Source organism: Entelurus aequoreus, linkage group LG22 (assembly GCF_033978785.1).
Source record: "Entelurus aequoreus isolate RoL-2023_Sb linkage group LG22, RoL_Eaeq_v1.1, whole genome shotgun sequence".
NCBI classification, from domain to species: domain Eukaryota; kingdom Metazoa; phylum Chordata; class Actinopteri; order Syngnathiformes; family Syngnathidae; genus Entelurus; species Entelurus aequoreus.
The window spans coordinates 24,005,703-24,025,472 of record NC_084752.1 but is presented as its reverse complement, the minus strand read 5'-3'; the positions used below and the strand labels follow the sequence as shown (position 1 = coordinate 24,025,472).

The 19,770-nt window shown below is 38.0% G+C and overlaps 1 protein-coding gene across 5 annotated transcripts in view; it reads right to left on the bottom strand.

Moving 5' to 3' along the window:
- Positions 1-19,770, bottom strand: part of LOC133639684 (gamma-adducin-like) — a 220,420-nt gene that overhangs the window by 44,611 nt on the left and 156,039 nt on the right. For all 5 annotated transcript variants that reach the window (XM_062033206.1, XM_062033202.1, XM_062033207.1 and 2 more), the window contains 2 exons: positions 18,150-18,230; positions 917-1,066 (listed from right to left, as the gene is read on the bottom strand). In XM_062033206.1, coding sequence (XP_061889190.1) covers positions 917-1,066; positions 18,150-18,230 — 231 coding nt within the window. The remainder of the gene's footprint in view (positions 1-916; positions 1,067-18,149; positions 18,231-19,770) is intronic.

Below are 19,770 nucleotides of genomic sequence, written 5' to 3'. Positions count from 1 at the left end.
AAGTAGCTAAAACACTGCCGACTGGGGCTGGACTTTAGCTCCTAGCTAGCTAGCCATGTCTTAAAGCACCTCTTCCTGAGGGTGTTTCAGTGTTATAACTTCACCTTTATCTTTAGTTTTTAAGTCAAAATGCGTCCGTTCTCCCTTTTCTGTCTACACACTGTGTCTGCTTGTAAGTACTCTGTGATTGTGCACTGCCGAACATGCTCGTCTGCTCGTAAAACCAGCAATGACACGACGTGACGACGACATTTTGATTGTAGGCTGATATAAACACTTACATCATGTGTTGCCTTCATTATAACACTTATATAAGGCTTTTAAAGTCATTTTGATAGTAGGCTAATATAGCTAATATATTAGCTGTATAATACTTACATCATGTGTTGCCTTCATTATAACACTTTAATTTTTTTGCGGCTCCAGACAGATTTTTTTTTTGTATTTTTGGTCCAATATGGCTCTTTCAACATTTTGGGTTGCCGACCCCTGACTTAAAGAAAGCACACAGACACATTCTACCCAAAAGAAATTCTAAATACATTGGTAAAAAGAGAATGTAATTCAAACCTTAAAAGGAACATAGATTTAGAACAAAAATATTATAGATTTAGAACTGTCACAACAGAAAGATGCATTTCAATCAAGAGTGTTAGTTTATGGAATGGACAATTCATGATTTCATTCATTCATGATTTATGTTTTGTCAATTGTTTCTATTTAACAATGAGTGAATGCTATAAAAATGGAAATGGAAAAGGGATGTTCAAACAACTCGACTCGCCGACATCCATTCTGCTGATTTCAGAAACACAACCTCATGCTTGACTGCCTTCATAATGTGTTGCTTTGATATCGTGTTGGATGCCTAAGGAAGAAGCTTGCATGTTGTGAATGAGCGTGAGCACAAACTTACAGCAGCCGTGGCAGGGGTGTGCAGGTGTATGACACAGCGGATGTCTGGGCGCATGGAGTAGATGGCAGCATGCGGGCTGAAACCAGCAGAGTCCATGGTCAGGTTGGTAGAGCCCTGCTCGATGACGTTCCCGATGATGTTCACCTTCACCTGAGGGAAGCAAAGAAAAAAAGGTGTTGTTAGAATTTGTTTTGAAGCATTGTGTAGGGAGGACTACATTTTTGGGGTTGCACAGGACCCCTTAGCTCTCCCGAAAGCTTATTTTTCCCCCAAAATCTTTTCATTTTGGACAATTGTTTGCTTCCTAATGTGGACTAACACATTTGTGATGAACTAGAGCAGAGATGGTGAGCCAGCAAACCCTCTATCAAAATTATTTCTTAACCATTGTTGGGCCGAGCCCCCTAAAGGGCCGCCAAAACATATACAGACCTCTATATATGTTCCTCAGCTTTGTTTGGTATAGGCCGCAATGGTACTTAGTCTTAGACTTAGATTGGCCAGATCTAGTCTTAGACCTCTCAGATCTAGTCTGAGACTTAGATTGGCCAGATCGAGTCTTAGACTTAGATTGGCCTGATCGAGTATTAGATTTAGATTGGCCGGATCTAGTCTTAGACTTAGAATGGCCGGATCTAGTCTTAGACTTAGATTGGCCGGATCTAGTCTTAGACTTAGATTGGCCGGATCTAGTCTTAGACTGCTCAGATCTAGTCCTAGACTTAGATTGGCCAGATCGAGTATTAAACTTAGATTGGCCTAATCGAGTCTTAGACTTAGATTGGTCAGATCTAGTCTTAGACTTAGATTGGCCGGATCTAGTCTTAGACTTAGATTGGTCAGATCTAGTCTTAGACTTAGATTGGCCGGATGTAGTCTTAGACTGCTCAGAACTAGTCTTAGACTGGCCAGATCGAGTCTTAGATTTAGATTGGCCTGATCGAGTCTTAGACTTAGATTGTCCGGATCTAGTCTTAGATTTAGATTGGTCAGATCTAGTCTTAGACTTAGATTGGCCGGATCTAGTCTTAGACTGCTCAGATCTAGTCTTAGACTTAGATTGGACAGATCGAGTCTTAAACTTAGATTGGCCTAATCGAGTCTTAAACTTAGATTGGCCTAATCGAGTCTTAGACTTAGATTGGTCGGATCTAGTCTTAGACTTAGATTGGCCGGACCTAGTCTTAGACTGCTCAGAACTAGTCTTAGACTTAGATTGGCCAGATTGAGTCTTAGACTTAAATTGGCCTGATCGAGTCTTAGACTTAGATTGGCCAGATCTAGTCTTAGACTTAGATTGGCCTGATCGAGTCTTAGACTTAGATTGGTCAGATCCAGTCTTAGACTTAGATTGGTAAGATCTAGTCTTAGACTTAGATTGGTCAGATCAACAAGCAGAAGAAGCCGGGAGCTAAAGTCACAGAAGTTTCTTAAGCGCCAAAAGATACGATTAAAGTGGTGAAGCTGTATTTTCATTTGCACTTTAATTGTATTGATAGTTTAGTTAGGAAACATATATTATTATAATTATGATTTATTCAATCAATAAATCAATCAAACTTTTTTTATAAAGCACTTTTCAAGCACAGGTAAGTGGCAACACAAAGTGCTTTACAGAAGAAGAAGAAAAGAAAGAAGAGATGAAAACACATACAAACACACAACACATCATTACTAACAATAACAAAACATGGCATGAGACTGAGGATTAAGGAAAAATGCCACCTTTGAGGCGTCCACACTGTAGAACAACTAAAATGAACGCCATCTCTAAATAATAGTATAAAACATAATATAAAATACATGTAAAAAATTAAATATAAATAATACATAAATACATTAATAAAACCATAACATTGAGAGGATAACAGTGGTAAAAATAGCAATAAATAGACTATAAAATACCACAATAAAACAAGAGTTTAACATGATCAGTAAAAAGCCTGATTAAAAAAGTCTGTCTTTAGCCATTTAAAAAAATATATATATTATTATCAATTTAGAAATAATTGATTTATTCTAGCACTGCATAATTGTATGTAAGTGATTTTTTCATTAGGTCCCTTCTTTTGCAGTATATTTGGTTAGTACTTATTTTTGTAATCAACCTCACCTAAGCCTTGATAATCTTTCATGTCATTTGACAAGGTTGATCCTGTTAAACAGTCAGAAGGTTAGATACAATTACTGAATATGATGAAAATCAAGAGTAAGATGCCTAATTCAGTGTCACTATTATAGGCCACTATGTAGTGGAAAAATTGGGTCCAGAGGTCAAAAAGGTTAAGAAACCCTGCTCTATCAGAACCAACATCAGTGACCTCTGACCTTACAAATTCCCCACCCCCCTACCCCCACAACAGTGGGAGTTGTGATAGTGGTAACCCAATCCAAATACATTTTACCTAGAAAAAAAAAAAGGAAAAATAAAATCTCCAACACTGACATTTACATGACCATTCTGATGCCTATGATGCATATGCCAGGATGAAATAATCAAGTTGATCAATATTAGGGATGTAAAAGTTTTATAAATATCGCAGTATTTCGGTTTTAAAGTCTTCTCAATAATACCGTGACGTGTGACTTGGTGAGTGTAGTTTTCTTCTGGCGTTTTAGCCTTGGCCGTGTCTGCAAATAAACTACCCTTCCCAGAATCCTCTGCTCAGCGCAGAATCGGCAAAGTGGGGGCGTTGAACGTCGTATGCAGGAAGTGAAGTGTGTTCGTACTCGTCGTAAATAAAAAGGAATTGTTTTTTGGACATTAAATCTGTCCATAAGTGGTTGACTTATGTTGCTAACAAACAGACAAACAAGCCCAGGTCAAAACATGACCTCTTTGGCGCAGGTAAGAAAGTCTAAGCGCGCCACTTTGGTTTCGAGCGTTTCCAAGGCGACACAGAGCCAGCTGGTCTCGTCGCACCACACGACGGGAAATCACCCCAAAAATTTTTCGACACAGGAAATACGAGTAAACTAAAACTCTACTTGATACATCCTCAATCCATTCATTTATTTTTGTAGCGCTTGTTTCTTGATTTGTAAAATATTTACATTATTAAAAATTGTATTGCTGGTTCACTTTCCTGAGGAACAACATTTTCCAGACCGATATAAAGGATGTCCACTGTAGAGGACACTGCTTCCCATAATGTACAAGTTGAAAGACACTAAACTGTACATTATTGTTTTACACTTTTTACACTGGAGGTTTACATTGTTACTTTAAATACATCAACTGTAAGTTATTCTTTTAAATATCTGCTTGAAACAGTAGATGTTTCTGAACAATTATTTGCACGTAGAAATACTTGTTTGTAGTAAAAGATATGATGAAATACATTTCAGCATTATGTTTGTGTTAGTGTTGTTCCGATACCAATATTTTGGTTCCGGTACCAAAATTATTTTGATACTTTTCGGTACAAAAAATTGCATTATTGGCTTTATTTTAACAACAAACTATTATGGTACATTTAACATATGTTTCTTATTGCAAGTTTGTCCTTAAATAAAATAGTGAACATACAAGACAACTTGTCCTTTAGTAGTAAGTAAACAAACAAAGGCTCCTAATTTAGCTGCTGACGTATGGAGTAACATTATGTCATTTATCATTCTATTATTTTGTCAACATTATTAAGGACAAGTGGTAGAAAATGAATTACCCTATTTTTCGGAGTATAAGTCGCGCCGGAGTATAAGTCGTGCCGGAGTATAAGTCGCACCGGCCGAAAATGCATAATAAAGAAGGAAAAAAACATATATAAGTCGAACTGGAGTATAAATCGCATTTTTGGGGGAAATTTATTTGATAAAATCCAACACCAAGAATAGACATTTGAAAGGCAATTTAAAATAAATAAAGATTAGTGAACAACAGGCTGAATAAGTGTACGTTATATGACGCATAAATAACCAACTGAGAACGTGCCTGGTATGTTAACGTAACATATTATGGTAAGAGTCATTCAAATAACTATAACATATAGAACATGCTATACGTTTACCAAACAATCTGTCACTCCTAATCGCTAAATCCCATGAAATCTTATACGTCTAGTCTCTTACGTGAATGAGCTAAATAATATTATTTGATATTTTACGGTAATGTGTTAATAATTTCACACATAAGTCGCTCCTGAGTATAAGTCGCACCCCTGGCCAAACCATGAAAAAAACTGCGACTTATAGTCCGAAAAATACGGTATTAATCTACTTGTTCATTTACTTTTAATATCTGCTTACTTTCTCTTTTAACATGTTCTATCTACACTTTTGTTAAAATGTAATAATCACTTATTCTTCTGTTGTTTGATACTTTACATTAGTTTTGGATGATAACACAAAATTTGGGTATCAATCCGATACCAAGTAGTTACAGGATCATACATTGGTCATGGCCGACTGGTACTTTTCAGAGGTGGTATAGTACCGAAAATGATTAATTAGAATCGCGGTACTATACTAATACTGGTATACCGTACAACCCTACTGTGTGTTCAATTACAGAAAGCGTGTTTATCCCAAACATTCCTGACACTTCATTTTACACCCTATGGCATTTTTACCGAGCTTATTTTTTGACCATACAACACAAAAATATCATACCGTGGCCTTAATACCGTGATAATAAGGTACCGTGAGATTTGATACCGTTGCATCGCTAATAAATATTGAAGATGATCTGCAATAATTAATCAAAAAAACAGCAGACATCCTGTTATCAATGAAGTTTGTCTATGAGCTCATACTGAGGAAATGAACTTGGCTAACATTCAACTTCATAACCGCTCACTTATTGGATGATTGGAACCGAGCAGGGAGGTGGAAGGACATGCAGGGAAGAAAGAGGGCCTAATGAAGACAGATAACTGGCAAGAGAGAAGAAGGCATGAAGCGGAAGAGAAGGAAATGACGACAGTGTGTGCACATGTCGGACTCTCGCTGAAAGCTAATCACAAACAGACGACCTCTGCGGCCTGCAGCCGTCTTGGCATTGCTACCACATGTTGCTCTGATATGAAGCAGAAAACCACGAGATCACATTTCTCTTTCACAACACAAACTCCGAGTGTGACTTGTTGCAACAGGAAGGTTACATCCATCATGCAGTCTGATGCAACCAACTCACTAAACAAAGGGAACTAGGGTTGGCTGATATAGACGATATACGATATAAATAATATACAATAGGCCAACGATAGTGTTTTTCTTACTATCGTTATATCGTGATGATGCACATTCTAGATGTGTCCCGCAAATTTGACAGCGTTCAACGCAATGTAGCGTCCTCGCTAGCCAGCTTGCAGCTAACGTTCTGCTTCTGAATCGCTAAATCCTGGCCTCCATGGCGGCAAATAAACCACATTTCTTGCAAGTATCGTCACTGGAGGACGAGGAATAGCCAAACATGCTACACTACACACAGTAGGAGGATATGCTAACCGCTAATTGCTAAGCTAGAGCTCTTCAATGTAAACAAATAGCGGGTGGTTTGTAATTCACAACCCTACGTGTTCGAGTGGTGCTGCCACCTAGCTGGAGGCTTGTGTATCGTTCAAGGGTTAAAAAGGCGCTAAAAGGGCCCTAGTTGTTAGAGTGTCCGCCCTGAGACCGGAAGGTCGTGAGTTCAAACCCCAGCCGAGTCATACCAAAGACTATAAAAATGGGACCTATTAGCTCCCTGTTTGGCACTCAGCATCAAGGGTTGGAATTGAGGGTTAAATCACCAAATCATTACTGAGCGTGGCCACCGCTGCTGCTCACTGCTCCTCTCAACTCTTGAACATAAGTGTAAATAGAACATGTTATGACAGAAAATGACCAACTATCAACAGTAAATTAGCAAGTGGATTAATAATAATGTTGATCAAATTATAAAACTGGTAATAATGCAATATGTTACTGCATGCAGTAGGACGGGGATTCATATGGCCCCATTCCTTGCGATTTACCTGACTCATGAAACGTGACGAATTCGGGACATGCAATATCATCTTTAGCCGCCAGATGGCAGTAGAGTGTTGAATATCTTAAAACTGTCATGTTGTGTTCTGTTAGTTTTGGACTACCTCAGTTCTGTTTTCAGCACCCCTGGGTTTGTGTTTTAGTTGCCATGACTGCAGATTAGTTTCACCTGCCTCTGATTAGTGTTCGGGACGCTCACCTGCTCCTGGGCACTAATCGAGGAGCTATTTATTCCCGTTCCTCTCCACAATCAGTCTGGCTTCCTTGTTTGCATCACGCAACAGTTAACGACGGCTATAGTTTTTGATTCTTGATTCCTGTTTATATGCTAGCTCCCGCGCTAGCCTCCTCCTTAGCTTTGCCTCCCGTGCTATCGGCACACTTTTGTTTTTCTGCATTTCCTGCACGATTTATGCAAATAAAGTACCTATGATTGTCACACACACACTAGGTGTGGTGAGATTATCTTCTGCATTTGACCCATCACCCTCCCCCCATGGGAGGTGAGGGGAGCAGTGACCAGCAGCGGTGGCCGCGCCCGGGAATCATTTTTGGGTGATTTAACCCCCAATTCCAACCCTTAATGCTGAGTGCCAAGCAGGGAGGTAATGAGTCCCATTTGTATAGTCTTTGGTATGACTCAGCCGGGGTTTGAACTCACGCCTCTACCGATTCTATACTCTAATCATTTCCTACCGGCACGCCGTCTCCGGAGTTTCCGTCTGCATCTTGGGAGAATGACCTCCGCATAACCATGCGACCAAGTCGTTACAAAAACTTTCACCACAGCGTCAGATGCTATGTAGAGTGGCGCTTTCCATCATTTTCAGCAGACTGCATTGCTTTGTAACCTATTGAAATGCTCTGTTATCATTTATAAACCAAATAATATACCGTGAGATATATTGTTATTCCAGAAGGCTGCAAAATATATCCCAATGTAGACCATATCACCCATCCCTATGGTGAATTAATTTGTTTTATGAATGAATGAATGAATGAATGTATTTATTTCGGCAGACAGACATATATAGCAACAATTCATCACTCTTTGTAATTTGACAGACATGCAACGGCACCCACCGAAAAGGGATACGGGAAAAAAGCAAGAATGCTTATCCATGTCCCGCCCCTAATTTACAATCAACTTATATGTTGGTTATATAGTCCAAGTTTCAACAGCAGATTTGATGGATACATGACAATTTCAGAACAAGTATAACATATGATAATGGATGATTATGACAAGTTTAAGGTGTTTTTGTCAATAGCATTGAGCGACCATGAGATTAGCTCCATATTGCCTGGGTATCTTTCGTCTTCTGAAGCATTGTCTAGTGTGTTATGTCCCTCATTCCACAGGGAGTTCTTTTGCACCTGTGTGCCACAGTTGAGATAGTCCAAACAACTAGTCATGTTTTTGTTAGTTTCCCCAACAACACATTTTTACCGCAAGGTTGAGCACTTTTAGGCTTTCAATCAGGGATGTCCGATAATGGCTTTTTTGCAGATATCCGATATTCCGATATTGTCCAACTCTTAATTACCGATACCGATATCAACCGATAACGATATATACAGTCGTGGAATTAACACATTATTATGCCTTATTTGGACAACCAGGTATGGTGAAGATAAGGTCCTTTTTAAAAATAATAATAAAATAAGATAAATAAATTAAAAACATTTTCTTGAATAAAAAAGAAAGTAAAACAATGTAAAAACAGTTACATAGAAACTAGTAATTAATAAAAATGAGTAAAATTAACTGTTAAAGGTTAGTACAATTAGTGGACCAGCAGCACGCACAATCATGTGTGCTTACAGACTGTATCCCTTGCAGACTGTATTGATATATATTGATATATAATGTAGGAACCAGAATATTAATAACAGAAAGAAACAAACCTTTTGTGTGAATGCGTGTGAATGAGTGTACATGGGGGAGGAAGGTTTTTTGGGTTGGTGCACTAATTGCAAGTGTATCTTGTGTTTTTTATGTTGATTTAACAAAAAATAAAAAATAAAATAAAAATCCAATACCGATAATAAAAGAAACGATACCGATAATTTCAGATATTACATTTTAAAGCATTTATCGGCCGATATTATCGGACATCTCAACTTTCTATGTGTTCTTTTTTGGATTCTTGTCAAAATCCATCTTTCCATTCTCTGGCTTGGTATGCCTACATACCAGAGTTGAACATCAATATTGTAGCGTCGAGATTACAGCAGGAGCACCCGTGGCCTCGAAAAGGCTAAGCTGTAGAAAATGAATGATCGTGTATCCGTGAAGCACTGAAGTCATTTCTTTGGCATATTATTTGTATTTCTCTGAATATCTTCATCCATCACACCGATCTGACAATAGATGTCGGAAACTATACCCTCTGCACACAATCTATTGATCTACGAGTCAAGCCACACCACCATCGATGTGGACACAGACAAAAGCCAGCTGGTCAGACAATGGATCATTGATTTGGTTACATAACATGTCCGGTAACATTGCACTTCACCCTGTCATGTCCTTCAGCAGCAGTCGCTCAGTCACACAACCCCTACGGCGGAGAGGCGTCACCCGGTGACGTAGGCAGCATGTCTGAATATAACTAAGAGATGCGTGTCAGAAGGAGGGGGATGTGACGCCATAAGAAACAGCACAGCCACTCGTGTGAGGGGAAGCAGAGTGACCGATATAATAACACACACACAACCTTTCATGTGAAGCAGAAGGCTTGGCCCGCCATCAAAAGGTCAACTCTGCAGCTGCATGAACTAAACCACAATATTATTCTTGCCTGGAAACGGAACCCCTGAAAGACGGAACCAAACACTCGGCGCTGTGGTGACCTTCGGAGCTCCTACGTCAACGTGGGGAGATGGAAAATGACCAAAACCTAACTGAACTAACATAGGTCAAATAGTCCACCTTTATTTTTGTCAAAGTAGCTCTACTGTGAAGTCAATTGTGAAGTGAATTACATTTATATAGCACTTTTCTCTAGAGACTCAAAGCGCTTTAACGTAGTGAAGCCCATTAGCTACATCTCTTTTTTTTTTTAAAGCTACATTTACAGTTTTTTCAATTTGCTTACACACAAAATTTCAAATGTTCACACAGTTAGCAAAGTCTACACACACTAAGCAAAACCACTGTGCAGATTTGCCTAATATTAGGCATAGACTAGGCCAGTGTTTTTCAACCTTTTTTGAGCCAAGGCACATTTTTTGCGTTGAAAAAATCCGGAGGCACACCACCAGCAGAAATCAGTTGACAGTTAAAAGTCATTGTCGCAATTGTTGGATATGTCTTTAAAGCATAACCAAGCATGCATCACTATAGCTCTTGTCTCAAAGTAGGTGTACTGTCACCACCTGTCACATCATGCCATGACTTATTTGGAGTTTTTTGCTGTTTTCCTGTGTGTACTATTTTAGTTATTTTTTTCTTTTTTTGGTATTTTCCTGTAGCAGTTTCATGTCTTCTATTTCCCGCATCTACTTTGTTTTAGCAATCAAGAATATTTCAGTTGTTTTTATCCTTCTTTGTGGGGACATTGTTGATTGTCATGTCATGTTCGGATGTACATTGTGGACGCCGTCTTTGCTCCACAGTAAGTTTTTGCTGTCGTCCAGCATTCTGTTTGTGTTTACTTTGTAGCCAGTTCAGTTTTAGTTTCATTCTGCAATGCCTTTTCTTAAGGGCACTCACTTTTTGTTTATTTTTGGTTTAAGCATAAGACACCTTTTTACCTGCATTTACAAAGCAATTAGCTACCAGCTGCCACCTATTGATATGGAAGAGTATTACACGGTTACCCTGCCGAGCTCTAGACAGCACCGACACTCAACAACAACACATCATTTGCAGACTATAATTACTGGTTTGCAAAAAAGGTTTTTAACCCAAATATGTGAAATTAGATAATCTCCCACAGCACACCAGACTGTATCTCACGGCACACTAGTGTGCCACGGCACAGTGGTTGAAAAGCACTGGACTAGGCATAGAGTTTTTGCAAAATATTACACACAATGCTTTACACACACCTTCCCATCTTGCACACATCTAAGGATTGGGAAACACACAACCTCACATCTTGCACACAGATAACGATTGCGATACACACATTTTCACACTTTACACGCACACTAGGATTGTAATACACACATCTTTATCTTTAGATTTGTTTTCAAACCTTTTTATTTGTCTCAGATTTTAATTTGTACTGCATGTCATTGTTGACTACTGTGATATGTTACTTTACCTGACTGTGGTAAAAATAAATATTTGCAGTCTGCAGCATCATTGTTGAGCAGTTCTTGAAAAGATTACAGGATATTTTTACTTTCTCTTTAGGTCCTTACGTATAGGCCCACTTCAAAGTAAACAATGACGATTGCTAAGGATTTGCCTATATATTTTGTCAAGTTACAGTAATCATTCATCACATATGCTAAAAATGTCGGGCAAAATGCTCCAAACATGTGATTTCGTATAGTATTTTTTTTACAAATATCTTTTGTATTTATCACTGTTCTGGGTAACTCACTCCAATAGTGTCTTATCATTTGAAGTCTGTGTGAGTGAGATGACAATAAAACTGCATTTTTTTTACAAATGCTTGCTTTATTTTGATGAATGGGCATATGTTTTGACCAAAGTGTGTCATTTTGCAAATAATCTAGGAATCAAGAAAATCGAATGTGGTGTTTGGAAAAGTGTGTAAATCCTTTTGAAAAAAGACACACAGTTAGTAAAATTGTGTGTAAGCAAATGGAAAAAAAACTGTAAGCCAGTGTGTGTGGCACTGGGAGCAGGTGGGTAAAGTGTCTTGCCCAAACACACCCTCAAGCCCAGGGGTGTCAAACGTACGGCGCACGGGAACAGGTTGTATCCGGCCCGCGGGATGAGTTTGTTAAGTATGAAAATGAGCCGAAATTATTGAACGATAGAAACATCTGTTCTAAATGTGTCCACTAGATGTCGCAATAGCAAATCTTTGTATCTTTGTAGATGATGCTACATATGTAAAAAATAAAATAAACCACATGATAATTAATAATAATTAATGCACCAGTTGAGGAAAATGAGTAAACTACATAAATAACATCCTGTAATTTGATTTTGATATTATTTTTTTTATCTTGACGCCAATGAGTTGACTGATGAACATTATCACATAATTTATTCAGAAAGTATAAATAACGACAAATAAAGATAGAATACGGTCCGTGTACCTTCCGGTCATTTTATTTCCAATTCTTAAATGCAAATCAAAAAACACATTTCAGGCCATTTTTTCTATTTTCATTTCTGAAACAAAAGTTGGACAACTATTTAATGACACTTTTTTAAAACAACAATAGGACTCCTGCTGAACAAAGATGTTACCGTTATGCTAAAAACATACTAAACGCAAAGGAAAAGCTAAAATATTGCTTCCAGTTCAATTTGTCATCACACAGATAAACACACATTTTTGCATTTTGGATGAACATATATTCGATGTATGTGTTTATCTGGAAAAATAGAAATCCATAAAAGGAAAACAGCACAAAATCCAATTTCATGGCAATATTTTTATGAAAGTCAACCCTTTTTTGTTTGTTTTTAAATCAGCCATATATAGTAAAAATCGGAATTGGAAATAGAATGAACGGAAGGTACACGGACCGAATACTATTAACCACAACATGTAATTGTAAAAAAACACCCAACAACATTATGATTTGTACATTTTCAGAATGTACTTGTTCTATTTTTAGACAAAGAAAACAATATGAAGTTGTCTTTTTTTTTAAGGTATCGTGCCGCAATTTTACCAGTACGGCCTACTGGAAGTATATGTTTCTCCATGTGGCCCCCAATTTAAAATGAGTTTGACCCCCCTGCTCAAGCCACTGTACCAACCGAGCCACGCCGTCCCAATGAAAGACCCCTGCTTTATAGGGGAACTGCTCATCATCAACAATCCTTATGTGAAGAAAACACATCTTTCCATTTTCTGTATATTCTAAATAGCTGAAAAACTGTTAGCAAGAGACGGCTAAAAATACAGGTAATGGGGATTGACCTATCTCACTTATAACGTCTTCTAAAACGTTCAAAAACCTCCATTAATGTTATATGCTTTAAGTGCGTATGTAAAGAAGTAACTGGCACATTCATGATAACATGCAACATTTACAGTATTTTAATCACTTTAAGCATTGATTTCACAGAGCGCATAGCGACAAATGTTACTACGTTAACAACAGCATAGAGAGCACTTTCTGTGTTTGCTCCTCCTAATCATGACAGACGTCGAGCATGAGAGACAACAGTGAGTACTTTGGGACAAACGAAGATCCAGTGACTTATCATTTTGAGTCTGAATATAACGAGGTTAAGCTACTGGTTGGAGAAGCTGAGCGTGCGAGAAGAGAGCGTGCAAGAAGAGAGCGTGATACGGCGGCCGAGAAAGTCAGGACCGGCATGACTAGGTGGTGTAAATGCGGAGCTGGCCAAACCATTCTGACAGAAATCGAGTCCTTCTGCAGCACTGATTGGCACACGGCGTTACATTGATGGAAATTGTGTATCTGGGGAGGAGGACTCAAAGAGACTGCATCACAACAAATGAAGAATTATTTACGCTAACAAACTCTGCAATGGTAGAAACTTTTTTCTATCTACCGTAATTTCCGGACTATAAAGTGCACTTAAACTCATTTTTTTCCTCAAAATTCAACAGTGCGCCTTATAACCGGTGCGCTTAATGTAAAGAATACGTTTGGTTGAGCTTACTCACCTCAAAGCTATTTTATTTGGTACATGGTGTAATGATAAGTGGGACCAGTAGATGGCAGTCAAATATAAGAGATAAGTGTAGACAGCACTATGATTGCAATATGTCTCAAGTAAACAGCACCAACATTTTAAATGTTCCATTGAAAATATAGAACGTTACATATGGCGCTCAAATGTTTTAGTACGACTTTGGTAAGCTATGAAGCCGCACCGCTTGAAGGATTGTCGGCGCGTTAAATATACGAGTATTATTATGGTGTGTGTATAAGGTAAGACATTATCTGGTGTTTTGTTTCGCAATATTATGCAAGTGCAACTTTTCTTACCTTCTGGTATCTGTTGATCTGTATTTAGGATCTGTGCGTCCGCCTTTGTAGTCCGTAAGGGATAATCTTCTTCTTTTTCTCTATCTTCTTGTTATGGGACATTCATCCTCCGCTGTTGCCATTTCTAATATAAAGTAGTGTAAAGTTCTTACTTATGTCTGTCAGTAAACTCGCCATGAATGCGCTAAAACATACCGGTGTAGTGAGTTTACATTATTCACCCAAGGAACTTTAGTTATTAGAGTTACGGTCGGACGGTTTTTCACGGGACACATTTCCGGCGTTGTTGTTTCCAGATGAGAAGATTATTGATTGAAGTAAAGTCTGAATGTCATTAAAACAGTTAGCTCCATCTTTTGACACTTCTTCCACTCCCGTCCTTGCACGCTACACCGCTACAACAAAGATGACGGGGAGAAGACGCTGCCGAAGGTGAGCCACGTAAATAAGACCGCCCACAAAACGGCGCATCCTGAAGCGACTGTCAGATGATCTGTAAAACATAATCTATGCAACATTTTGACCAAAGAACCACCATTACATGTTATGTAGACCACAAGGAAGAGTTTTACATTTAGAATTTTTTTTAAATATTATGACTCCTTTAATGCGCCCTATAATCCGGTACGTCTTATATATGAAAAAAGATAAAAAATAGACCATTCATCGGCAGCGCACCTTATACCGTAATTTCCGGACTATAAGCCGCTACTTTTTCCCCTCGTTCTGGTCCCTGCGGCTTATACAAGGGTGCGGCTTATTTACGGCCTGTTCTTCTCCGACACCGACGAAGAGGATTTCGGTGGTTTTAGTACGTAGGAGGAAGACGATGACACAATGATTAAAGACTGACTTTTCATATACCGGTAGGCTGGTTATTTTGATAACATACAGGCAAGCACTTTGTATTACTTTGCACCGTTGTATTATTTGTACTCTGCACGAATGCTGTTCGCCATGTCAAAGATGTGAAAGATTGATTGAATGATTGAAAGATTTATTGTTAATAAATGGGACGCTTTGCGTTCCCAAACAGTCATCTCTGTCCCGACAATCCCCTCCGTGGTAGTAGGAACCCCTTTATACTACGGTAATTACACATCAAAACCCTGCGGCTTATAGTCGGGTGCGGCTTATATATGGAGCAATCTGTATTTTCCCCTAAATTTAGCTGGTGCGGCTTATAGTCAGGTGCGGCTTATAGTCCGGAAATTACGGTAATCCGATGCGCCGAACAATACGATACATAAAATCAACCGAAATAAACGCCGCAGTCAGCAGGACCAGACCAACAACTGTCCATGTTGTAGGTCACCATGATACTGACTGTGATACATGGGGAACATAGTACTTGTTATCACAGTTATATACACAGTCCTGTGGGATAATACTTAACAGATAATTTCTATTGGTGGTAGTTCATAAGATTGTTCTTGTTTGTCAGTCAGTACAGATTTTCGTCCTATCACTTTTTATTGTGAGTAAGGAGCAAGGCGCTGTGTCATTAAGCCAGAAAAGTAGTTCCTCTATATATATATATATATATATATATATATATATATATATATATATATAATTTTCAGGCAAAATAGATGACTCCCCATTAGCTGTATGATGGGCGAAATTCCAAAAAAGTGCAGTTTCCTCTTAAATGATTTTGTCTCAGTCAGAAGCATTTGTTCCTAATATTTTCAAACATACTCTAAACACAGTAGCTCAAAATTACAGCTTTGGCTATAACACGCCAATACAATTTAAGAGCCCTTTACAATTGTGTCATAACAAATTATTATAGCATGTAATATTTTGGTATGATTTTTTTTATTCATTCAGAATTGGACAACATTAAATGCAGCATCTTTCCACACACAGAGAGTGAGAGATTTACTGCACTAAAAAATTGGACTTGAGTACACCAACTGTTGCATTTGGAGCTTCATCTCTTTGACAGTGCAAAGTTAAACCAGATGTCCTCCAGACTTTTTTCCTTTTTTTTATACCTCCCATTATTATGCAAAGAGCCCAAATTGTGGCTCTGTCTAAACACATTTTAACATTTTAAATCTCATTTTCTATTAGGTAGGAAATCTGATGGATGGATTTTGTTAGGTTTCCTATTAAATTAGCATGACAACATATTAGTGAGGTAGTAGTTTTATGACTTCTTTGATTAAAACAAACATTTAGGAAGCCCAAAAATAATGTTTATGAACAAACACATTTTACTCAATATCACTTTTGCAAGTACAATACTGCATCATAATCCGTTGATATCGATACCAATCTGAAACCCTCTTGTCTTTTTCTTGTACAGTAATAGCTCGGTTTTCATTTGCCCTCATTTTAGTGGTAAGGATGAATTTAAATTCCCTCCCTTTGTCTTAGCAAATGTCCTTACCCCTATGACATAGTACTTGGAAACAATTGTATTAATACTATTTTTCATTCTATTCTTACATTGGAAAAAAACAACAGTAAAAATGTAGTAAAAAGAGCAAACAAATCGGTATGTAAGGATTTTTTGATTTTTTTTTTTTTACAAATAAGACAGTCCTATAATACAAAGCTGACATAATATCTGTTTTTAGCAATATTTTTAAATAAAAAAAGTATCAATATGGGTCATGCATTCTTTTACTTTTCAGTATGCAGCCCTTGGTGGAAAAAGTTTGGACACCCCTGAACTAAAGTATCCAAAATATCAATATTTGGATTTAATATTAAAGCATTAAGATCTGGTATCGGCGGTACAGATATTTCAGTATCGATCCGCACATCACTAGCCAGCAGATACCAAAACGCATCAATTTAATTTGTTTTAATCAGCCCCATAAGTCCTCTCGCAGTTTTAAAACCATGGTAACACTTTAGTATGGGGAACATATTCACCATTAATTAATTGCTTATTAAAGTAACAAAGACTTAATTTCGAGTTATTTGGACACGAGGGGAACATATAAGGGTTAGGGTTACTAATAAGCAATAATTCTGAGGTTAATGAGGGACGACTCTTAGTTAATGGTTTACTAGTTGTATAATATGGCCATGCAGAATAAGGCATTAATAAGTACTTAATAATGACTAATTAAGAGCCAATATGTTACTTATGTGCATGTTAATAAGCAACCAATTAATGGTGAATATGTGTTCCCCACACTAAAGTGTTACCAAAATTATAAAAGGAAATTGTTGAATAGACGGTATGTCTAATATTATTTATTTCTGACCGTCCAAATGTTGACACGCACACGTATGACAGAGGATTCTCGTCTGTGCAGCACGAGCACTGATCCTGCAGCCGTGTACGGACCTGTCAATTTGCACATCCTTCTGACACGTGCTAACTAAACTGCAAAATAGTGCTGGCAAAACGGTGAAGAGTGTTGATAAATCACATTGAGCGTGCTGAGTAATTATATGTACATTTCCTCCTCCCAGTATTGTGGGCTTTTTGCTAATCAGCATGTATTTTGCATATTAATGAAGACAGAGACGCACAATGCACGGCTTATCCTGCTTACTTAACAAACACAATCCACTTGGCGCACGTTTAGTAGATCATCTTTGCGTGTGCTATCAGGTTTGCACGTGTTTTAGTACACGCAAACCTTTAGTAAATCAGGTCAAACATTGTAAGCTATTTTATTAGCTGTCTGCAAACATGGCAAAGAAGACAATCCGTGGTGTCAATATTCCAGGATTCTGGGACAAAAGGCACCATGTGAGCCAGACAATCCAAGGATAATAGGAAGGTGGTTTTTCACTATAATGACGTTACAAAAAGTCACTATGGTAGTGAACTATTCAAGCAGCCACAAAAAAAAAACAAGCTGCTCTCGCTGAAGGTCACAGCCGTTTTAATAATGTTAATTATTAACATTAACAGCCTATTTTCTGTGGTTCAGTCAAGTTGAAGGACGGCCAAAAGCAAGTTTACCCAAAGGACAGCTAGGGAAAGAAGAATTCCTGGTTTCATTCCTTGGGGGATTTTAATTATTTCTTAAAATACACGCCCTTTCTTGTCCAACTGAGCAATAACTCACAGAGATCCATTCACCACTGATTTAGTTCTTGTCCACAAAAGACAAAAACTACTATTGGAAGAGGTCAGAAGGTTGAGTCCAGGACTTAGTCTTACCAGGTTTGATGCGGATGCCTCAGCAAATGAAAGTCCTCTGGGGATGATGAGGATGTGATCTTGCTCTTTGCTGACTCGGCACTTTGAAGAGAAAAAAAAAGGATGAATAATTCACATCTGACTTTAAATTGGCTTTACCAAAACAACTCAATAACTAGCGATTAGAAAATATTTGTTTTTATTGTATTACTGTAAGTGTTTATAATTAAGGGGCTGTTTGCAACTTACTAAAGTAAAATAAACATAAACCAATAATTATGACAGAACACTACTGGCTACCTTATATTATTATGTTAAAGTCATTCCCTTTAGGATTTCACAGGCTTTTTTTGGTGATTGTCGCGGCCTAAAATGCCTGAATCTGCGGTAGCTTTTTCAGAAAGTTGCTGCAAAAGTTGCGATGTTTTAAGGCTTATTTTTTTTCAATAGCATTGAATCAACTTCTGATTTTATGAACTCTCTGTCAATGTTTTCAGTGTCCCTTGTAACCTTAAACTAAAAAAAAAAAATCACAGGATTTCAACACAAATTGGAAAACAAATACTGTATTGATGTTTTACTCATTTTATAGCGCCTTCTACGCTGCCGCTTAAAGGGGAACTGCACGTTTTTTATTTTGCCCTTCATTCATTAATTCATTCCCTGTGTAAGACAAGCACACACACGTTTTTCTCTTTTTTATGCATTCTATTTCGTAAATAAACATTCTCAAAAGTTTGCTAAGCGCTCTAAAAAACATCCAAACATCTCCATCAAAGTTTTATATCCCCACTGTAAGTTTATATGTAATGTAGTAACAGGCATATTCATAATAACATGTAATATTTACGTATATAGCTAATTTTGAGCATACAGCGGCGTATTCATTTCACAGACGCATCACAAAGTTACTACTCATGGCAGACTTCCTGAGAGAACACAAAGACTACTTTAGGACAAAGGATGATCCAGAATCTTGCATTTTTGAGTCTGAATATACAGAGGATGATCTACATGTTTTAGAAGCTGGGTGATAAACATATCCCGCTTTTGTGAAACAAGCATAACGTAGCAGTTTTGCTAAGGGCTCAACAAGAAATACAAACTATCAACATAATACAACAATCATTTACTGTACAATGCCTGCTCTTCCGGGGATCCCGACTGATAGGATATAGATTTACCTGTCACGGACTCGCATGGCTGCGGAAGTTGTGGCCCCAAGATGCAGGAGACAGGAGGATGATGTGCAGGTAAGACAAGTCTTTAATTATATTCAACACAGGAGGTCCAGCAGGGAAGTGCACGAAAACATAAGGAGCGTACAGCAAACTGAGGAAGTAACATTAACAATCCTCGAGCCCTGACTGGAGGGCGAGGTAAGCATAAATAGCAGCCAGCTGATTGACAACGGATGTGGCCACGCTGCCAATCAGTGGCAGGTGAGGGGAAATAGCGCTTAGGGAGACATGCAGGAAAAGGAACCAAACATAAGGAAACATAACAAGACGTGATGTGACAGATCATCACATTATCTTTCCGTTTAGATAAAGAAGTAATCATAATCCTTACAAAGGATTTTAAAAAAGTTCCCGCCACGAGCATCTTTTTATGTCTTTCTCGCCACCTCTTGGTCTAAGTA